The sequence below is a fragment of the Hemibagrus wyckioides genome, linkage group LG29, assembly GCF_019097595.1.
Source record: "Hemibagrus wyckioides isolate EC202008001 linkage group LG29, SWU_Hwy_1.0, whole genome shotgun sequence".
NCBI classification, from domain to species: domain Eukaryota; kingdom Metazoa; phylum Chordata; class Actinopteri; order Siluriformes; family Bagridae; genus Hemibagrus; species Hemibagrus wyckioides.
Window position 1 is genome coordinate 2389837 of NC_080738.1, and position 24932 is coordinate 2414768.

Genomic DNA, 24932 nt, shown 5'->3' on the forward strand with positions numbered 1-24932 from the left:
TTAAACTCTTATCCTGTAAACATAGTGACACACAGTCACATTTTCCTTCTTATTTTAGCGCTAGTCTCTCTAAACGTGACTACACTTGGCCTCCTCATCAGCTTCCCTGCTAGCAGGACAGAACGCTAGGCGCTTGTTTGGCGCTTCGTCAACACACACACACACACACACGCTGCGTCATGAACACTAATAAATCAACGTGCAACCACAAAGATGTGAAGGAAAGTGAAGAGAACCTTCTGGCACAGATGCTCCTGATGGTGAAACGTTATGCTACGTAGGGTTGGAGATATTTAGCTTTCTGGATGAGATCGTCGTCAGGAATTTAATTCCATTTCTGTGGAACGTCCGTGAGACCAAAGCTTGAGGGAGTGTGAGGACCTGAAGAGAAGCAGCGTCTCTGATGAGATTCAACAAAAAAAGCAAATCTTTTGTTGTTCTTCTGTGAGCCAGATGCCTTTGTGTTTAAACTTCTCGAGAATTATTAGCAAGCCTTTCCTGAAATAATTGGCTGACCAAATCATTTAATTAGCTCAAAGTTTTACCAATCTGTTGTTTATTAGCAGCATTTACTTTGAGTTGAACAGCAGAAATAACAACGATTTATGTTTCTTCGTTAAGGCTCTAAACCTCACCAACTGTTGCCGTCTGTTTGTTTTCGGTATGGAGGGACGGGGCGGTGGCGGCGGTGACAGCAGCGACTCCCTGTTTCCCTCAAGTGCTGCTCGCTAATTCCTGTTTTCCCAGCTGTTGATTTGCTGTTAGCCTTAGCTGTGATTTCATGTGTGGCGCAAACAGCGCAGTGGAAACACGCAGCTGTCGCCTCCATCCTCATCGTCCTCTCTTTAACGCGGCGCCGTGGGGAGCGGCGGTCATTCAGCCGTGTAATATTTCCATCAATTTGCTTTTTTTATTTGTGTGGAAAATGGACTGCCTTTACAGAAAATGGCAATGATTTACTGGTTAAAACTTGCTTCATTTGTTGTCAAAGTGTCCATCAGTTCATTCATGAGTTCACAGTCATTTATAGTGAATCTAGAAAAAAAAAGAATGATTTTCTACAACCTGGTTGCTACGTTGTCTCTGAACATGCAGTGAAGACAAAAGAAAATGGATACTGAAAGGTGGAACAGCTAGACCAACAAGACAGACAAGGATCATCATCTTTTCACTTCTCTACACCGCTTACCCTGTGGAAGCTACCCCAGGAGACTCGGGGCACATAACAGGGGACTCCCTGGACAGGATGTCGGTCTGTTGTATGGCACAATCACACACACACTACGGACTATTCAGAGAGCTTAGAACACATGCCTTTAAACTGGACGAAGAATCCAGAGAACCTGGAGGAACCCCTGAGGCACAGGTAGAACATGGACTTACACTCTGGAACCTATCCCAGGAGACTCGGGGAACATAACAGGGGACTCCCTGGACAGGATGTTGGTCTGTTGTATGGCACAATCGCACACACACTACGGACTATTCAGAGAGCTTAGAACTTGTGTATTTGGACTGCATGAGGGAACCGTAGAACCTGGAGGAACCCCCGAGGCACAGGGAGAACATGCACTTATGAACTCCACACACATTTTGCAGAGGCAGGAATCAAACCCCCAAACTCTGGATTCATGAGGCAAACACGCTAACCGCTAAGCTGCCAATGCCCTCGTTTCATTAGTTCAAATACAGAATAACCATCTCACACCTGCTCACACTCAAGCTGCATACACTCAACCATCCTGCTGATGATGCCATGGACTATTATACTATACTATACTAAGAGACTAGCTAGCTAACCTTCATCAACAAGCTAGCTACATTTACGTATAATCTAATAAATAAATTTGGCCATGATGAGGAACCCAATTAAAGATACGTTCATCAGTACAAGATTAGACCAGAGATTAGATTAGATTAGATCCTGCTGTCCATCAAGCAGAAATCTTTAGCCTCCTCAAGTTAGACAAGGTTCCAGAACACCATCCAAGATTGTTCTTGCTCAATTTAACCCCTTGATATATCCATCCCTCTTCCCATTTATCCAATAATGGATCTAATTAACTAATACGATCAATCTGTCTATCACAGCCAGGAAGAGTTTCATTGGATGTCAGAGATGATTAAAGCTGCTAAGCCAGCTGAGGTCCTTCAGGTCGGAGAATATGGGTTTAATTGGATTCCTGAGCTCCATCCTGGAGACCAACTGTTCGTTGCTTGAACTGTCATTGAACACTGCATTTTTTTCTAACTCCTAACAAATATTCTTCATATCTAACATTAAGATGAGGGTGGAGAACATGGTTAGTAACAAGAATCTTCCTTACAGCTTCATTCTCCACACAATCAAATCAGATTTTGTACATCCTTAGATCAGATAATTAGCTTCCAAGCTAAGCTACTAACCGTGTTAAAAGTCTACCATTATATTAATATCTGCCAAAGCCCAATGGTACATTACACCCCATCCTCCGTCCTCCCGGAGACTGCAGATGAAACTCGGCAGCAGAAACCTGTGGCTACAAAGTGCCAGAGCTCCTTCAGTGACGCCGATGTTTAATTAGCTGCAAATCTTCCACTGCCGCCTGCCCTGCATTAAATTATGTTCCTGGCTTCTATGACCTTTTTTAAATGATGTATCGATTTGTTAATTCCACTCAGAGTTAGCACCTGGCCACTCGCAAGTTCGACACACAGAACTGGAGCCAGTATCATTCCACTATTGATTCAGAGAAAGCACGGAAGGCCGTGTGATATTTTCCAGCCTTGTTTGCTTTGTGTGGAGGATCTCGTCTCTCCTACTCAACACACACACACACACACGTATATATGCGAACGTTTTTGTCATTTTAATTCAGTTTGTTTAAGCCCTTTGACTTTTTCCAGCTAAATAAGACAAATGCTCAGATCATCTTACAAAGACATTCAGTGATTAAGGGATTTTGTGAGCTTCAGTCAGGAAACCAGCGATCCGTCAATTCACCTTCTGGAAGAATCCTCCTCCGTTTATCATTAATGGATGTTGTTCTGTGACACGATACTTAGACTGATGAATTAATTGAGTTCCAGACCTAGATTCCTAGATTTAGGAATACTTGAGGTGGAACTTATGAAGCCTGGGCTTTAAATTGAGACACTGTTTGGGACTTGATTTTGCAAGGACGTTGGACAGGACTTTGCTGTGAGGGTTAGATGATCTTGACCGATAAAAAGGGGGGCTATTCCTCATTCCTGACTTAATAATGAGAAGACTTGAGAGACCTGACGTGAGTATTAGAGCGGCTAGCTTAATATACAAACTTCAGACGCTGACTTTGGTCTTAACTGGGACTTGAAATTGTCCTAAAGCTGTCTTGAGACTCAGAGCTGACTGGGCATGGACCTGTGAGTGGCTGCCTTGATTCTCAGCATGGATTTAAGTTAGTAAGTTAAGCCTTTATTTGTCACAAATTCTTTCTTTGCATATCCCATCCTCGGACAGTTGGGGTCAGAGCACAGGGTCAGCCATGATGCAGTGCCTCTGGAGGGCTTGGAGGGAAAGATACATTCATCAGTACAAGATTAGACCAGAGATTAGATTAGATTAGATCCTGCTGTCAATCAAGCAGAAATCTTTAGCCTCCTCAAGTTAGAGAAGGTTCCAGAATGCCATCCAAGATTGTTCTTGCTCAATTTAACCCCTTGATATATCCATTCCCATTTCTTCCCATTTATTCAATAATGGATCTAATTAACTAATAAGATCAATCTGTCTATCACAGCCAGGAAGAGTTTCATTGGATGTCAGAGATGATTAAAGCTGCTAAGCCAGCTGAGGTCCTTCAGGTTGGAGAACATGGATTTAATGGGATTCCTGAGCTCCATCCTTTCTTTGCATATCCCATCCTCGGACAGTTGGGGTCAGAGCACAGGGTCAGCCATGATGCAGTGCCTCTGGAGGGCTTGGAGGCCTTGCTTAAGAGCCCACCGGTGGCAGTTTGGAGGACTTGAACCTTGATCTTCCAAGCAACAACCCAGAGCCTTAACCATTTGAGCTACTACCCCCATTTGAGAGGGGACTAGAACTTAAAGCGAAGATGACTTGGACTTGTGATTGGCTTTCTTGATATTCAGTGGCCTTGAGACTTGAACTTGAGAAAAAGTGGCTTGACTACAATACAACTCAAGTTATGAAATAAATAATGTCAAGTTTCTTGACGTTATGAGCTCAGTTATCCATGACGTGAAACTCTATATGAATTTGTACTTGGGCTTTAACTTTGGATACCATTTGGGAGTTGATTTGAAAGCTGCACTGCAGGGATATGGAAACAATCATAGAGACGTTGAAGAAAGTGTGAAATTTGCCGTATTCATGCTCAGGTTGACCTCACACTCAAGTTTTCCTTACTTGAGCATAAGTGGTTTTACTTTAATATTGTGGTTTGACAGGAAAAATCATTCATCCTTGTTTGCCCTTGCTTTGGAACCTAATGGCCTTGGCAGGTGGCCTGAAAGTGCAATTATTAGATTTGGGACAGAGCCATGGTGCATACTGCCCTTGTGATTGAGGACTCAGGGCACAATTGGGGTGGAAAAATGTCTAACTTGCAGCTAGTTAACTTTCCTCTGAATATGTTACTTCTGTCTTGTATGCCATAAATTTGAAGGTTCTAGGATCTAGACCTCTGGCTACGGTGGTCAGAGCCTTAACTCTTGCCTTCCCGAGACTCCATTCGGGACTTGGAGCCAGTTTTGAATAGCAGCTTAGAAACATTCGACTAATCAATCAGGGAGCTCATGTTTAAACAATGCACAAGCACATGTTCATGCACTCAGGCTATTAGCTTTGTTCTTAATCATGTACAGCATGTTAATTTTAAATGAAGAACATTAGCCAGCTGCATTAGCTAGCGTGTATGGAATAAGGTTTCAGTAGATAATGCCAGGTTTTTGTTTCCCTTCAGGGGAAGTGCTTGTGTCGAGCTGTAAGTAAAGTACATTTGAGTTTGCATCAGAATCCCTTGTTGCCTCTGACTGACGGTGGATGATGATGATCAAGAATAACATTGTGGAACATAAGAGCTGTTATTTTCACTCACCTAGCATTATGTGTAGACATTTCCTCCCTCGTCTAACCAGCATTTGCTGTAGCGTTGGTTGCTGATGTCTGCTGCTATAGTGAAGAACTCCTGAGTTTTATGTTCTGTAATTCCATCAGTTCAAATTGCTCTAGTTATGGGTTGTTTGTTACCATGACAACATACAACATTCTCGGTTGGTGTTGGAGCATTTTGCATCAGACCAGTACAGATATAAGTATCGATATTGATGCCTCTTGAGCTGTGAGGGTTATATGAGTCAGGTTTGAGTCGACAGGATGAGCTGCATGAGTGTGGAGACCCTCCCAAGGTTAGCTTAGCCCTCGTTAGCATTTGAGACCGAGCAGACTGACAAAATGGTGCACTTTACCTTGATAATTCCCAAAGCAACTTAACCAACAACTATCGGTTTATAATAGAAGGCCTTTTTCACTCTTAGCTACTTAGGGAAGAAAAATGCAGGCAAGGTAGGCGAGGAGTCATACACACACACACACACACAGAGTTTGAGTGTGGTCAGCAGCTGTAATCTAGTTGATTGAAGGCTCAGGTGAGCTGTTTGGTCCAGAGGCCCTTAACGAGGGGAGCTTTAGAGAAGAGTGATAGATCTTTTGCTTGTCAGATCAATTTGAGAAACGAGGGAGGAAAGTATTACACTAAAAGCAAAGAATAGAGAAATAGCAGAGTTGGCAATGTGACAGGAGGAAAAATAACTTCAGCTTCCAAAAGGCAGAAGTAGAAGTTGCCTGGCCTGAGAAAACACTACGGATGGAGAGTGAGTGGGAGTCGAGGGCAGAGGAGGTAGGGGAAGAAAAAGAGCTGTATTTCTGCCTTCCTAATGCAGGGTATTTATAGAGGCGAAAGACTTCAGGCAAAATGAGAGGGAGGGAAAGAGAGAGAAAAAGCATGTGACCTGTTGCTTCCAAATGGCTATGAACAATTAATAACTCCTCCAAACTCTTTCACACCCACACGCATTGATTCACACACCATGAATATGTATGGAACTAGCGCAAAACTCCACGCTGAAACGACTCACGACTTCATATTTAGACGAAGCCAAATAGGAGTAAAAAATAAAGAAGAGTTTTCGGTTCACAACTACGTATCTAAAAAAAAAGAAAGAAAAAAAGTGAAGTTTACCAGCCTGTGGATGTACTTTATTTTCATTTTTGTTTTGGTACACAATAAAACAGGCCATTCTAATTTTTCTCACGAATATCTGTTAAATGTGAAAAGCTGCAGTTCTTCAGAAAAGAATGGTCCTGGAAGTTATTCTCTGGTGAAAATCTTCTTCTGTTTACACAAAAGAAACAAATTATTTTTAATGCAGCACCTGGAAAATTCCTGCTTTTTTTGTGTCGCCCTGCTTTAGCCTCACCTTCTTGCTATTTTTATAAAAAGAGTGCAGTGATCCACATTAGCAGTTCATCAGGCTCTAACGGTCTTCTGCAATCTTCGCTCATTTACATCAGCGTCCTTCAAGAGCCTTCATTCATTTTAGGGTGAAAGGAGAGAGATCTCAGAGGTAGGAGCGCAAAGAAGGACACACTGAAGGAGTCCTTCACTGAATCGGAGTCCTTCTCTACTCTAGTGTTTCTCTTATTCTCTTTTCCTCACATATATATGCTGTAGATTTCTTTCACTTTCACATACTGCATTCTTCTGTGAATTTTGAAGAGTATCACGGCATAGAACGCAAATGTAAAGCGAAATGAGTTGAGCAGCATTCAGAAAGAAGTCAACAGTGTCTCACAGTCACAAATCCCTATGAGTGGATTTTATATGTCAAGCTACAATTGGTTGAGGTTAGAGTGAACAGTGGAGCACTTGCAGCATTAATTACACCTCTTTTCAGGGTGAGATCTTTTAGAGTGTAATGAAACCTTGCTTCAAATATGATTATATTTTACCAATAAAGTGCTAGCTGTCTGGAATTCCCTGTCGCTTTACAGCATGGTGAGCTGCAGGTGTATTTTTTTCTCGAACCTTTGTCATGGTTTGTTATCCTAATGTGTTCACTTGTTCTGTGTTTAAGCCCTTTATTGATTTGTCCCATCAAAATGGTGTCTTGATCGAATGTTTCCTATGTTGCCATGTTACCATATTTTACAGTCCTGTGGGTATCTGGCAGCTTAGTGCTGAAGGTGTTGGACTACTAATTGTGCTTGGTCAAGGTCTCTCCTGAAATGGGCAAGGGCCATGCTTTACCGAGCACCCACGCCCTGCAAGTAGCCCCAGCTCGGCATGGTATCAAATGTGGTGGTAGCACAAGTGGTTCAAGGCACTAAGTTGTTGTTTGGATGGTCAGGGTTCAATCTCCAGCACTGCCAAGTCACACTGTTGGGCTCTTGAGCAAGGCCCTTAACCCTCTCTGCTCCAGGGGTGCTACATAATAGATGACCCTGCACTCTGACCCCAACTCTCCAAGTATGGGATATGGGGGAAAAAAATCACTGTGCAGTAATGTATATGTGGCAAATAAAGGCTACTTAACTTAATTGGAAGGTTGTGAGTTCGAATCCCAGGTCCACCAAGCTGCCACTGCTGGGCTTTAACCTTCAGTTGTATAAATTGGATAAGTGCATTTGCCAAATGCCAGAAATGTAAACGAGTTAGGGGGCATGTCATTCAGAGAACACAACAAAATCATCGTCAGTAGTTGAATTTTCTTGTCTCAGAAGCTGATTTTTTTTATCACGTGCTAATCTGCATTGTACAATTATGATATAATTTTTTTATAATATAATGATAAAATTATTAAAAATATAAAACGAGCTAAATGCAATTTTTTTGTCATTTCTAGAAAAATCTTGCTGTATTTATTTGCTTTGAATTAAGAGAATTAATTCTCCTCCATCTTTCCCCGACCGAAGTCCGACTCGAAAGCACCTGATGTTGTAATTACGACTTCTCATCTCATAAATTCGAATTTTCCACTAGGACCTGAACCCTTATTAGAACCTTTATTATTGTATACCTTCCAACTAAATCAGGACTTTGTTTTTAATCATAATAATTTTCCCTCTTTTTCTCTCTCTTTAGATGACCCAGGAGCAGTATATTTTGGCATCCCAGCCAAGCGCCCTGCAGAGGCCGGGTTGCCCTGCTCCATATCCCGTGGGCATCTACGGCTGGCGTAAACGCTGTCTTTACTTCTTTATCCTCCTCCTCCTGGTCACTATGATCGTCAACCTTGCACTCACCATCTGGATCCTGAAGGTCATGAACTTCACCGTGGTGAGTGAATCTCTTTTCCTTTGTCTATATTTTGACCTTTTCTTTTTCTGGAAAGGAAGTCATTCCATCTGGCTGGTGCCTACAGAAACATCTGGCACGTATTTCCTTATGGAACGTGAAAAATGCATATGCATGGAAGAGTTTTCTGCAGATTTTTAATACACCTGACAAAGCTCATGAACGGCTAATTATTAGGTGATGAGTCAGTGGTTAAACAAGCAAAGAATCATCAATCAATCAAGGACAAGGAAGCAGAAGGTTCTAGTCCTCAGAATGGGATAATTTGTGGTCAGATTAAAGTCTGGATAGAAGCAGGAACAGGAGCAGAACATTCGGGCTCACAGGGTGGTAGAACTCTTTCGAATAGGAGGTTATAGATTCCAGTCTTCATGCAGACCTTTATTATATCAGGAATAGGGAATGAATTGTTTGCAGTAGGAGCTTGTAGATCTTCACGCATGAGCAGGAGGGTGTGAGGCTCAGGAAGGTAGAAATGGTATTGGGATTGGACCAGATAATTGTAGATCTTCTGAGTTGTTTTGTTGGTTGATGATGGCAACTTATAGGCCTCAGCAGGAACACGGGGGAATTTAGGTCCCCAGGAAACCAGGAGTGGGATCAGGTTGGAAACATCTGGATGAGGGCAGGAGATTGTGACCTTAACCATGTCTGAAGTAGGAGCTTGTACATCTTAGATTTCAGACCAGAAGATTTCAAGCCTCAAGATTACAGGATTGAAATTATAATTGGAGCCAAAGATTGTAGACCTTAGCTCAAGTGGAGATTGTAAGCCTCAGAGTGGTAGAAGTGGTAGAAAATAGATAATCTGTTTGTTTGTAAAGCTCAGGAAGTGTGCAGGAGTCAGGAGTGGGATTTGGATGGTAGCAGAAGATTGTAGACCTTAGACTGACAGCTGGATATTTTCTTTAAAAAAAAACTAGGATCTGGTTTAGAACAGGAGCTTGTAGACCTCAGGATGAGAGCAGGACCTTGTGGGTTTATGGAAGGCGGAAGAAGCTTGTGAAAATCAGGATCGGTTCCTTAAGGTTCAAGCAGAAAATATGTACCACCTAGGATTCAAGACGGGTTCATAAGGTTCAGCCACTTTACTTAATAACTAAAGCTATAGAAGATCTTCTCAGAGCTACAGTTTATGTGATTGTGGTCATGGTTGAGAGAGAGGAAGGAAACAGAGAGAAGGAATGGTGGAGTTCAGGTTTGGAGGTTTGTGGATTATTTGTCATGTTTATTAGACTTGTGAGCAGATCAGAACGTATACAGAAGAAAAACTAAGGCTAGTAATCCAATGTTTTGGTGCTCAAAGTGGATGCATGTGTGTGAGACTGTAATATGGCGGCTTCGTGAGGCGAGAATGTGCTTTCAGTACCGTGCATTTGTGCAATTTCTGCTGCTCGGTTGGACAACTAAACAGCCTGTTACAGCATTACGGAGGTGTTGCTTTCGGAACTGTTGCCTGTGATGGAGAGCAGCTTTGCTAGCAGACACGAGGAAATGTGTTCCGATGCTGATTCAGAGGGCAAAACCATCCCGTTGTGATTACCGACAGAAAAGAAAAAAAAAAAAAACTCCCCATGGCCTCTTCAGCCTTGTAGCCCATAATATCCACCATCTGCCACCACGGCGACCAGCGGCAGGGAGAATAAACGTGTCAGGAATTATGTGTCTATCCATTTCTCTCCATTTTCTCCCAAAAGCCTTTTTTGACTCAATTTGCGCTGGTGGTCAGCCTCCATTCGGCGAATGATACCCAGAGAGCCCCCGGGGGAGGCTACCTTTCAGATCCTGATTGGTGTTAAGGGCTCTGAACGGGGGGGGGGTTGGGGTAGAGGGAGAGAGAAGAAGAAGAAGCAGAAGAAGAAGAAGAAGCAGAAGAAGAAGAAGAAGAAGAAAAATAAGTTGTGCAGGAAATATTCATTTTATTCTAAACACAAAATACCTTCACACGTCCTAGTGATTGAGCTGTTGCCATAGAAACCATGACATTTTGAGCCGTAAGCTGCTGTTATAGAAAACTAATCAACGTCCAGCATTCAGATGCACTGTCATGTCATTGTCATCAGTGTTGACATCTGTTGCCATGGAAACCAGGACATATTGGGCCCAAAGCTGCTAATCAACACCATCTGACCAATCAGAGTCCAGCATTCAGATGCACTGTGATGTCATCGTGATCGGTGTTAGCTCATGATGACATCACCTGCACAACCGACCCTCACCCCACCCCACCCCGCCCACTTTTCCATATGGTTCAGGAAATGAAGTTTTAAGAGGCGAGTCACATTAAGGGTGAAGTGATCAGTTACACACGCCGTCCGTCCGCGTGCTCGCGCGCCTTATTACAGACGTGATGAATAACTGCTCGTGTCTCAACGATGGCTCAGAGATAGTTTATTAACTTTCAATGTCATGGGTCGAGGGAGCAAAAGGACAGATCACGCACGTGTGTGTGTGTGTGTGTGTGTGTGTGTGTGTGTGTGAGAGACAGATAGCATTTTCCTTAGTCTCATTATATTCGTTTTTTTTCCAGTAAGAGAAAATGAAAAGAGGAAATGTAGCATTAGTCATCAATATGATTCAGATTTAATGTGTGTGTGTATATATGTGTGTATATGTGTGTGTGTATATGTGTGTGTGTGTGTGTATGTGTGTGTGTGTATATGTGTGTGTGTGGGGGGTCTAGTTGTTTGTTAGGTTTAGCCTGTTTATAATGAAGTAATCAATTTCTCATTTTTTTGAACCAGTATCTATGTGCATGTGTTTGTGTGTGTGTGTGTGTTTCTCTTGTTCTTTTTCTTTCATGTGTGATGTTTTCTCTCTCAGTTCCTGTGTGTTCCCCAATGTTTCATCATGTTGCATTTTCCTTTCTTCTCTCTCTCTCTCTCTCTCTCTCTCTCTCTCTCTCTCTTCTGCCCCCCCATACATATCTGTCAGTCTTTATTCCTCTTTCTCTCTCACTCTAACTATCTCTCTCTTCGTCTCTTCGTCTCTCGTCATTGTCTCAGTGTCTATTTACGTCTTTGTTTCTTACTCATGTGTGGTGTGTGTGTGTGTGTGTGTCTGTTGTCAGGCTCAGTCACAGCAGAGATGTGTACTTAACACTCACTCTGACCATCCGATCAATTCATACACTGCACGTTACCTCAGCTCAGTGTGTGTGTGTGTGTGTGTGGGACCCTTGCATTAGTTTCCCCAGTTCCACTACATAAATTTTTAAATACATCGCCACTGAAGGTTGTTGGAATTCAATAAGTTATCGAACCTCAGTGCGTGTGTGTGTATGTGTGTGTGTGTGTGTTTGTGTGTGTGTGTGCGTGTGTCCAAGCCAGTTGCACGCTTAACCTCAGTTTGTTAAGCGAATCGTATGAAGTTTGACCTCCTGATTCGTTTATGATTATTAAATCTGGTGAGAAAATCCCTGCGGAATTAAACTGTCCCTCTCTCTCTCTCTCTCTCTCTCTCTCCCCCCACCCTCCCTCTCCCTCTCCCTCTCCCTCTCCCTCTCTCTCTCTCTCTCTCTCAGTAATTTTGATGTATTTAGATGTATTACTTTTATTCATTTCACTGTAAACACACAGTGTAGCGCAGGACTTCATCGTGTTAGTAAAGACTGAGTGCTGAGTGGAAGCTTGGGTTTCAAATAAAATAAAATAAATAATAAAATAAACAATAAACAAGCGTGTAAGAAAAAGGGAAGGAAGGAATAGGAGGAAAAATGAAATGAAAAAACAAACAAACATTATTTATTATTTATTTATTATATATTTATAGTCAATAAGAAGATTGGTATTTACTTAAAATATTTATTTTTTTATTTGTTTGTTTGTTTATTTATTTATTTTTATTCAATGATTAATTAATTAATTTGTTTGCTTATTTATTTATTTATTCTTATTTATTTTTTATTACTTGTGACTAGTATAACTCTTCAATTATATTTTTATTTTTATTTATGAGAATTATTTTACTGCATGATGCTCTGATTAAAAAAATAATAAATCCCTACCTACTGCTCATGCGTCCAGTTTTATTTACTCAGTAAAAAAAACACAAATCTTCAAGAAAAAAACTTGAAAATTTGAGCTGGTGCCTAAAAAACCACTTCATAAAAAAGTAAAAAACCACTTTATCCAGAAATCCTTCATCCGGTCACAGCGGCTGATCAGCGGGTCTGTGTCTGTGACACGGCTGTAAATATCAACAGCTGTAAATATCAACCATTTTTAAAGGAATGTTTGTTTTATTCATTCGTTTGTGAGTTTTATTTAAATCCCAGTCGAGGTCGAGACGAATCCATAAACCCAGCATCAGCCAGACGGAGACGGAGACGGAGACAGAGATGCTGCAGTGGATAATAAGTGTCTCTACACTCATCTGAGGTGAGATTATTCATCTCTCACTAACTTCCTCTCTCTCTCTCTCTCTCTCTGCAGGATGGGATGGGTAATCTGCGCGTCACCAAAGAAGGCGTGAGGTTAGAAGGCGTCTCCGAGTTCCTTCTTCCTCTCTACGTCAAAGAGATTAAATCAAGATGGGTAAGAACTCACACAGAGAAACGAGTGTAGTCTATCTATCTATCTATCTATCTATCTATCTATCTATCTATCTATCTATCTATCTATCTATCTATCTATCTATCTATCGGTAAATCAGGCTCTTTTTTATCTGGGGATTCATCTGTACAGGGTTTTTTCTGTAGATAAAGAAGGTAAAGAGGAAAACATGAGCTTTCCTTCTTCCTTCCCTCCTGCCAGTGTCAGGGTTCGAGTGTTTACTCTACAGTAGGAGCGACTCTGCAGCTCGGCGAGGCTCAGATCCTCTAAACTCCATCAGGAAGTTAAACACACACTCTCTCCGAGCCAGACGCTCTCATAAAGTCTTTATTTTTATTCCTTTGTTTTTATTGATCGATTTTTTTTAGACAGATCTGCTTGAAAGAGGTTTATTTTAAGATATGAGGTCTGACAGAAATCAGATGGTAAACAACTGACCAGCTTCAGGTCACTTCACTGACCGCTTCATGGTTCGAGTTATTTTCTCCAAATCGCAAAAACAGGCGCAATAAAATTCCGGAGAATTCCAGCAAAAGTTTTTAAGACTTCTCTCCAACTTTTTTAAAAAAATGAAACCTTTTCTCCAGACGAGTTGCAGACGGTTTATGGCTCATCTGGTCCTGATGCAACGTCTCGGCGTGAATCTTCAGGTCATGTTGGAGAATTTGTCCTCCTCCTGGTGTTACTGCCAGGTTGATGGGTGGTAATGAAGTATAAAATAAAAGAAAAAGAAAGAAAAGAGCTGGGTGACACGTCTCACACCTGGCCTGTCTCTCCGAAACCTCCCGTCCCTCCAGGGGACCAGGGCAAATTTGCAGGCTTGACCGAGGTTATAAGTTTATCCACACGGATGATGACAGACTTTTAGCTGAACAATCAGAGGACAGGATTCCTGGTACTGTGACCTCTGACCTCATCATCGTGGTTGATTTCGCTCTTTAATGACCCAAACTCGATCTTCAGATTTTACACACACCTTATGAGGTCACCAAGAGGCGTTTTTAATAGAGGTTGCCATGGCAACTAGGCTGAATAACAGGCGCGTTCTGCTAACATTCCAATTTTTCCAAGTCAAATGCTAAAAGGAATTCCTGGTGTAGAAAATCTTATCCAATGTTTTAGTGGGCGTCGTATCACACGAGCTGAAGGAGAAGTAGTGTGTTATGTGATCGTAGCCACGCCCACTTCATTTGCATAATGGACACGCCCACATCTAGTCACCAGAAGTCATTGATGATGATGGTGGTGGTGATGACGGTGATGATGATGATGATGATGATGGTGAGAATGATGATGGGGGTGGTGATGATGATGGTGGTGATGATGATAGTGATGATGATGATCATGGTGATGAGGGTGATGATGGTGATCATGGTGATGATGATGATGATGATGATGGTGATGAGGGTGATGATGATGATGGTGATGAGGGTGATGATGGTGATCATGGTGATGATGATGATGATGATGATGGTGAGAATGATGATGGGGGTGGTGGTGATGATGGTGATGATGATGATGATGATGGTGGTGGTGATGATGGTGATGATGATGATGATGATGATGATGGGGGTGGTGATGATGATGGTGATGATGGTGATTATGATGATGATGATGATGATGGGGGTGGTGATGATGGTGGTGATGATAGTGATGATGATGATGATCATGGTGATGAGGGTGGTGATGATGATGGTGATGATGATGATGATGATGATGATGATGATGATGATGATGGTGATGATGATGATGATGATGATGATGATGATGGGGGTGGTGATGATGATGGTGATGATGGTGATGATGATGATGATGATGATGATGATGGTGATGATGATGGTGGTGATGGTAGTGATGATGATGATCATGGTGATGAGGGTGATGGTGATCATGGTGATGATGGTGATGATGATGGTGGTGATGATGGTGATCATGGTGATGATGGTGATGATGATGATGGTGGTGATGATGATCATGGTGATGAAGATAATGGCGATGATGATGGTGATGATGATGATCATGGTGATGAAGGGATTCCTTTGTTTTTATGAAGTGTTTTATCTGAGCTCATTTCATCACGTCGTAAACCTGGACGTTTTCACACAGATCTATTTTGGATCCAGTTTGGGTTTAGTGAATCAACACAACAGGAGGAATATCACTGATTACTGACTAATCCCCACCTTTCAGTAGCCACTGTGTGGAAGTGAAAGTGAGACACTGATCTTCCTTTCCCTTTCCTGGTGAGAACGTGAGAAAGTCATCAAGCCTCACGGGTTTAAAAGCCACAGAAGACAAGAGAGGAAAGTTTGGGAGCTTGTGAGTGAGAGAATAAAGGTGTTAAGAATAAGAAAGGGAAGAAAGTGAGTGGAATTACAGAACAATGTGGTGAATCAGACTCAGGAATGAAAGACGTGTGAATATCCTCGCTGTTTGTGGAAGTGTAATTAACAGAATCTTCATCCCACCAGTTTACAGATTTCCACTCCAGACTCCTGTATTGTTATTATTCTTAGCCACCTGTAATTATCTCTTACTGTTTTCTCACTGACGAAAGACAAAAAGATTTTGTTTAAAAAAATATGTTCCTTTTCTCTTATAACACTCTCCTGGATTCTTGTTGGTGTAAGCTTGAACCATTTCCATCATCATCCTCATCACCACCACCACTACCATCATCATCATCACCGTCATCATCATCACCACTACCATCACTACCACTACCATCATCATCATCACCGTCATCATCATCTTCATCATCGTCATCATCATCACCGCTACCATCATCATCTTCACCATCATCAGCACCACCACCACTACCATCATCATTATCATCTTCATCATCATTATCTTCATCATTACCACCACTACCATCATCATCTTCACCATCATCATCATCTTCATCATTTTCATCATTACCACCACCATCATCATCACCATCATCATCATCATCACCATCATCACCACCCTCAACATCATAATCACCATCATCACCACCACCATCACCATCACCATCATCACCACCATCATCACCACCACCACCATCACCATCACCACCATCATCATCATCATCACCATCATCACCACCCTCAACATCATAATCACCATCATCATCACCACCATCACCATCACCATCATCACCATCACCATCACCATCATCACCACCACCACCATCACCACCATCTTCACCACCACCACCACCACCATCATCATCATCACCATCATCATCATTATCATCATCACCATCATCATCATCACCATCATCACCACCCTCAACATCATAATCACCATCATCATCATCACCACCATCACCATCACCATCATCACCACCACCATCATCACCACCATCATCACCACCACCATCACCACCATCATTATCATCACCATCATCATCATCACCATCATCACCACCATCATTATCATCACCATCATCACCACCACCATCATCACCACCATCATCACCACCACCATCATCACCACCATCATCACCACCACCATCACCACCATCATTATCATCACCATCATCATCATCACCATCATCACCACCCTCAACATCATAATCACCATCATCATCATCACCACCATCACCATCACCATCATCACCACCACCATCATCACCACCACCATCATCACCACCATCATCACCATCATCATCATCATTGACTTCCGGTGACTAGATGTGGGCGTGTCCATTATGCAAACGTGTGCAGATGAAGTGGGCGTGGCTAAGATCACATCACACACTGCTTCTCCTTCTGCTCGTGTGATATGAAGCCCACTAAAACACTGGAGAAGATTTTCTACACCAGGAATTCCTTCTAGCATCTGACTTGGAAAAATTGGTATGTTTGCAGAACGCACCTGTTATTCAGCCTAGTTGCCATGGCAACCTCTATTAAAAACGCCTCTTGGTGACCTCATAAGGTGTGTGTAAATGTGAGTTCAAATCGCTTCCGGCGTTTCATCGTGTCATTACAGAGCGAAATCAACTCGGATAAACACAGACTTTACACAGTAACCTGGAAGATCGTATTATGCAAATTCAGAGTAAAAGCTGGTTAGTGATTGGTCAGTAAATTTACTGAGATTCAGGTTAAAGACAGAAACTGAGTGAAGGATTTCCAGAGTGTACTGGATGAACAAACGTGTGTGTGTGCATGTGTGAGTGCATGTTTGTATGTGTGTGTGTTTGAGTGTGTGTGTATCTGTGTGTGTGTGTGTACATGTGTGTCTGTGTATGTGTGTGTGTGTGTATGCATGTGTGTGTATACGTGTGTGTGTGTATGTATGTGTGTGTATACGTGTGTGTGTGTGTACATGTGTGTGTGTATGTGTGTGTATACGTGCGTGTGTGTGTGTGTATGTATGTGTGTGTATCTGTGTGTATGTGTGTGTGTGTGTGTACGTGTGTGTGTATGTGTGTCTGTGTATGTGTGTGTGTATGTATGTGTGTGTATACGTGTGTGTGTGTGTGTGTGTATGTATGTGTGTGTAGTGACTGATGGTTTTGGCCTGTTTTTTTCCTCTGCGCTCTTTTCTAATTGTGCCCCATGGGAGAACATAAGAGCTCATCACTGCAAGCAGGACAGAATAAAAGAGGTTTATTTTTACTTCTTCTTTTTTGTCTGCTAAAAAAAATAAAAAAGCAGGAGGATCTCTCAGCTAGCTGGAATGGCTGCGTGGGGACATTTCTTTGGCACTGGTTTCCTGATCTAAGCATTTTTGTCAGGTTACAGTCCCTTTTTTCTTATTTCTCTCTATTTATGTTTCTGTCACCACTTTAAAAACACGAGTCTTGAAGAAGCTCACATGCTGGAGTTCTGTGGGACAATCAGGACACAGACATCCACAAATGCCTGGAAGTAACAAGCTCCTAAATACTGTGTCCGAGAAGTTCAAAACTAAATAAAAAAAAACTGGGAACACTAAAACAAATCCATAAAACACAATAACAAATCCAGAGACAGAATAACAAATCTGGAAACACAATGACAAAAAACACAATAACATATCCGGAAACACAACAACAAATCCGGAAACACAATAACATATCTGGAAACACAATAACAAATCCGGAAACACAATGACAAAAAAACACAATGACAAATCCGGAAACACAATGACAAAAAACACAATGACAAATCCGGAAACACAATGACAAAAAACACAATGACAAATCCGGAAACACAATGACAAAAAACACAATAACATATCCGGAAACACAACAACAAATCCAGAAACACAACAACATATCCGGAAACACAATGACAAAAAACACAATGACAAATCCGGAAACACAATGACAAAAAACACAATGACAAATCCGGAAACACAATGACAAAAAACACAATGACAAATCCGGAAACACAATAACAAATCGGAAAACACAATGACAAATCCGGAAACACAATGACAAAAAACACAATGACAAATCCGGAAACACAATAACAAATCCGGAAACACAATGACAAAAAACACAATGACAAATCCGGAAACACAATGACAAAAAACACAATGACAAATCCGGAAACACAATGACAAAAAACACAATGACAAATCCGGAAACACAATGACAAAAAACACAATGACAAATCCGGAAACACAATAACAAATCCGGAAACACAATGACAAATCCGGAAACACAATGACAAAAAACACAATGACAAATCCGGAAACACAATGACAAAAAACACAATGACAAATCCGGAAACACAATGACAAAAAACACAATGACAAATCCGGAAACACAATGACAAAAAACACAATAACAAATCTGGAAACACAATGACAAATCTGGAAACACAATAACAAATCTGGAAACACAATAACAAATCCGGAAACACAATGACAAATCCGGAAACACAATGACAAAAAACACAATGACAAATCCGGAAACACAATGACAAAAAACACAATGACAAATCCGGAAACACAATGACAAAAAACACAATGACAAATCCGGAAACACAATAACAAATCGGAAAACACAATGACAAATCCGGAAACACAATGACAAAAAACACAATGACAAATCCGGAAACACAATGACAAAAAACACAATGACAAATCCGGAAACACAATAACAAATCCGGAAACACAATGACAAAAAACACAATGACAAATCCGGAAACACAATAACAAATCGGAAAACACAATGACAAATCCGGAAACACAATAACAAATCCGGAAACACAATGACAAAAAACACAATGACAAATCCGGAAACACAATGACAAAAAACACAATGACAAATCCGGAAACACAATGACAAAAAACACAATGACAAATCCGGAAACACAATGACAAAAAACACAATGACAAATCCGGAAACACAATGACAAATCCGGAAACACAATAACAAATCGGAAAACACAATGACAAATCCGGAAACACAATAACAAATCGGAAAACACAATGACAAATCCGGAAACACAATAACAAATCCGGAAACACAATGACAAAAAACACAATGACAAATCCGGAAACACAATAACAAATCCGGAAACACAATGACAAATCCGGAAACACAATGACAAAAAACACAATGACAAATCCGGAAACACAATGACAAAAAACACAATGACAAATCCGGAAACACAATGACAAAAAACACAATGACAAATCCGGAAACACAATGACAAAAAACACAATGACAAATCCGGAAACACAATGACAAAAAACACAATAACAAATCTGGAAACACAATAACAAATCGGAAAACACAATGACAAATCCGGAAACACAATGACAAAAAACACAATGACAAATCCGGAAACACAATGACAAAAAACACAATAACAAATCTGGAAACACAATAACAAAAAACACAATGACAAATCAGGAAACACAATGACAAAAAACACAATGACAAAACCGGAAACACAATGACAAATCAGGAAACACAATGACAAAAAACACAATGACAAATCCGGAAACACAATGACAAAAAACACAATGACAAATCCGGAAACACAATGACAAAAAACACAATAACAAATCTGGAAACACAATAACAAATCCGGAAACACAATGACAAATCCGGAAACACAATGACAAAAAACACAATGACAAATCCGGAAACACAATGACAAAAAACACAATGACAAATCCGGAAACACAATGACAAAAAACACAATAACAAATCTGGAAACACAATGACAAATCTGGAAACACAATAACAAATCTGGAAACACAATAACAAATCCGGAAACACAATGACAAATCCGGAAACACAATGACAAAAAACACAATGACAAATCCGGAAACACAATGACAAAAAACACAATGACAAATCCGGAAACACAATGACAAAAAACACAATGACAAATCCGGAAACACAATAACAAATCGGAAAACACAATGACAAATCCGGAAACACAATGACAAAAAACACAATGACAAATCCGGAAACACAATGACAAAAAACACAATGACAAATCCGGAAACACAATAACAAATCCGGAAACACAATGACAAAAAACACAATGACAAATCCGAAAACACAATGACAAAAAACACAATGACAAATCCGGAAACACAATAACAAATCCGGAAACACAATGACAAAAAACACAATGACAAATCCGGAAACACAATGACAAAAAACACAATGACAAATCCGGAAACACAATGACAAAAAACACAATGACAAATCCGGAAACACAATGACAAAAAACACAAGGACAAATCCGGAAACACAATGACAAATCCGGAAACACAATAACAAATCGGAAAACACAATGACAAATCCGGAAACACAATAACAAATCGGAAAACACAATGACAAATCCGGAAACACAATAACAAATCCGGAAACACAATGACAAAAAACACAATGACAAATCCGGAAACACAATGACAAAAAACACAATGACAAATCCGGAAACACAATGACAAAAAACACAATGACAAATCCGGAAACACAATGACAAAAAACACAATAACAAATCTGGAAACACAATAACAAATCCGGAAACACAATGACAAATCCGGAAACACAATGACAAAAAACACAATGACAAATCCGGAAACACAATGACAAAAAACACAATGACAAATCCGGAAACACAATGACAAAAAACACAATGACAAATCCGGAAACACAATGACAAAAAACACAATGACAAATCCGGAAACACAATGACAAATCCGGAAACACAATGACAAAAAACACAATGACAAATCCGGAAACACAATGACAAAAAACACAATGACAAATCCGGAAACACAATGACAAAAAACACAATGACAAATCCGGAAACACAATGACAAAAAACACAATAACAAATCTGGAAACACAATAACAAATCGGAAAACACAATGACAAATCCGGAAACACAATGACAAAAAACACAATGACAAATCCGGAAACACAATGACAAAAAACACAATGACAAATCCGGAAACACAATGACAAAAAACACAATGACAAATCCGGAAACACAATAACAAATCGGAAAACACAATGACAAATCCGGAAACACAATAACAAATCGGAAAACACAATGACAAATCCGGAAACACAATAACAAATCCGGAAACACAATGACAAAAAACACAATGACAAATCCGGAAACACAATGACAAAAAACACAATGACAAATCCGGAAACACAATGACAAAAAACACAATGACAAATCCGGAAACACAATGACAAAAAACACAATAACAAATCTGGAAACACAATAACAAATCCGGAAACACAATGACAAATCCGGAAACACAATGACAAAAAACACAATGACAAATCCGGAAACACAATGACAAAAAACACAATGACAAATCCGGAAACACAATGACAAAAAACACAATGACAAATCCGGAAACACAATGACAAAAAACACAATGACAAATCCGGAAACACAATAACAAATCGGAAAACACAATGACAAATCCGGAAACACAATGACAAAAAACACAATGACAAATCCGGAAACACAATAACAAATCCGGAAACACAATGACAAAAAACACAATGACAAATCCGGAAACACAATGACAAAAAACACAATGACAAATCCAGAAACACAATGACAAAAAACACAATGACAAATCCGGAAACACAATAACAAATCGGAAAACACAATGACAAATCCGGAAACACAATAACAAATCGGAAAACACAATGACAAATCCGGAAACACAATAACAAATCCGGAAACACAATGACAAAAAACACAATGACAAATCCGGAAACACAATGACAAAAAACACAATGACAAATCCGGAAACACAATGACAAATCCGGAAACACAATAACAAATCGGAAAACACAATGACAAATCCGGAAACACAATAACAAATCGGAAAACACAATGACAAAAAACACAATAACAAATCCGGAAACACAATGACAAATCCGGAAACACAATGACAAAAAACACAATGACAAATCCGGAAACACAATAACAAATCCGGAAACACAATGACAAATCCGGAAACACAATGACAAAAAACACAATGACAAATCCGGAAACACAATAACAAATCCGGAAACACAATGACAAATCCGGAAACACAATGACAAATCCGGAAACACAATGACAAAAAACACAATGACAAATCCGGAAACACAATGACAAAAAACACAATGACAAATCCGGAAACACAATGACAAAAAACACAATAACAAATCTGGAAACACAATAACAAATCCGGAAACACAATGACAAATCCGGAAACACAATGACAAAAAACACAATGACAAATCCGGAAACACAATGACAAAAAACACAATGACAAATCCGGAAACACAATGACAAAAAACACAATGACAAATCCGGAAACACAATAACAAATCGGAAAACACAATGACAAATCCGGAAACACAATGACAAAAACACAATGACAAATCCGGAAACACAATGACAAATCCGGAAACACAATGACAAATCCGGAAACACAATGACAAATTGGGAAACACAATGACAAATCCGGAAACACAATAACAAATCCGGAAACACAATGACAAATCTGGAAACACAATAACAAATCCGGTAACACAATGAAATCTGGAAACACAATAATAAATCCGGTAACACAATAACAAATCCGGTAACACAATGAAATCTGGAAACACAATAACAAATCCAGAAACACAATGACAAAATACACAATAACAAATCTGGAAACACAATGACAAATCCGGAAACACAATGACAAATCCAGAAACACAATGACAAATCCAGTAACACAATGACAAATCTGGAAACACAATAACAAATCCGGTAACACAATGAAATCTGGAAACACAATAATAAATCCGGTAACACAATGACAAATCTGGAAACACAATGACAAATCTGGAAACACAATAACAAATCCGGAAACACAATGACAAATCTGGAAACACAATGACAAATCTGGAAACACAATAACAAATCTGGTAACACAATGACAAATCTGGAAATACAATAAGAAATCCGGAAACACAATGACAAATCTGGAAACACAATGACAAATCCGGAAACACAATGACAAATCTGGAAATACAATAACAAATCCAGTAACACAATAACAAATCCGGAAACACAATAACAAATCCGAAAACACAATGACAAATCTGGAAACACAATAACAAATCCGGAAACACAATGACAAATCTGGAAACACAATGACAAATCTGGAAACACAATAACAAATCCAGTAACACAATGACAAATCTGGAAACACAATAACAAATCTGGTAACACAATGACAAATCTGGAAACACAATAACAAATCCAGTAACACAATGACAAATCTGGAAACACAATAACAAATCCGGTAACACAATGAGAAAAAACACAATAACAAATCAAACAAAGTGGAAAAGGTAGGTATAGTGTGTGAATGGAATTCTTCCCTCTGATTGGATGAGACATGGGTCACTCAGGATCTACAGGAAGTCCAGCAGTAGCTGCAGCAGTAGAAAGTGAATTGGTGTGTGTATGAACACAGCTCTGCTCTTATAGCGCTCCTTACCTCCTTTAATTTGGAATAGTTTGCTCTTCCGGAACATTCCTGGTGTGTTTTTGTTGTTGATTTGTTATTGTATCATCAGATTTGTCCTTGTGTTTTTCGTATTTGTTATTGTATTACCGGATTTGTCGTTGTGTTTTCAGATTTGTTATTTTGTTCTGCACTTCTTGGCCACCGGACCTAAAAATCCTAAACCCCCCAAATTTTCAGTCTACAGCAGAAACCAAATGAACAGATCTCTCTGTTCCAATACTTTTAAAACGGACAAAAGTATTGGAACAGGAGCTCGGCTGTCATGATGTTATATTTTGGTAAATTGCCAGTGTGTTAGACGAATGAAACACTTCAGGACTCGCTGTTAGAGGAAAATAATCCGCTTCCCAGCACTGACTGTAACTCCGCTACGCGCCTTTGATGGCTAATTAATAACATCAGGATGCTGTCGCACATCATGGCAAGAGACACTTGCTCTCACAGGGCAGCTCTCGGGAGGTTTGTGGACTCCTGCTGGTACGAGAGCGACGGGTGGACGGAGCCGCAGCGGGCGCAGGGCGACCCAGGTAAAAATAGGTCCTCATTAAGATTTAACGGCTTCTCGGCATGATAAAAAGCGCTGAGTGAATGATAAGGGAATATTAATTCTGCACAGTTGAAGAACACACACACACTCTTGATGAAGTCCTGCTGAGCTACGATTATCCTCAGCAGCAGCAGATTCGATTCATAATTCCATTCTGAACTCTAATGGATTAAAATACGTCACTTGAGCTCGCCAACTTTGCTGGATTTATTATAAAAAAAAAATTTTTAAAAAGCGAGCACCACCCCATCCCTTCTTCTCCTCCTCCTCCTCCTCCTCACACCATCCATCTATGTAGCTCATCTGTCCATCCCTTTCTCACAAATCTTGTCCTTAATATTTATTATCCTTCCACACAAGACGGTGAGGGTCCCTGCTATCAGCGCTTGTTACTAGTAATAGTGTACGAGGCTCCGCCCCCTTATTTGGAAGGAGGAGTCAGACATAGAGGATAAAACCACATCCTGGGTAACAAGGTCACGCCCTATGTGGCAGATAATT

General features: G+C 40.3%; 1 protein-coding gene across 3 annotated transcripts in view; it reads left to right on the plus strand.

The window, feature by feature from the left end:
- Positions 1-24932, plus strand: part of LOC131349274 (zeta-sarcoglycan) — a 165970-nt gene that overhangs the window by 86841 nt on the left and 54197 nt on the right. For all 3 annotated transcript variants that reach the window (XM_058384826.1, XM_058384824.1, XM_058384825.1), the window contains 2 exons: positions 8127-8321; positions 12773-12874. In XM_058384826.1, the coding sequence (XP_058240809.1) occupies positions 8127-8321; positions 12773-12874 (297 nt within the window). The remainder of the gene's footprint in view (positions 1-8126; positions 8322-12772; positions 12875-24932) is intronic.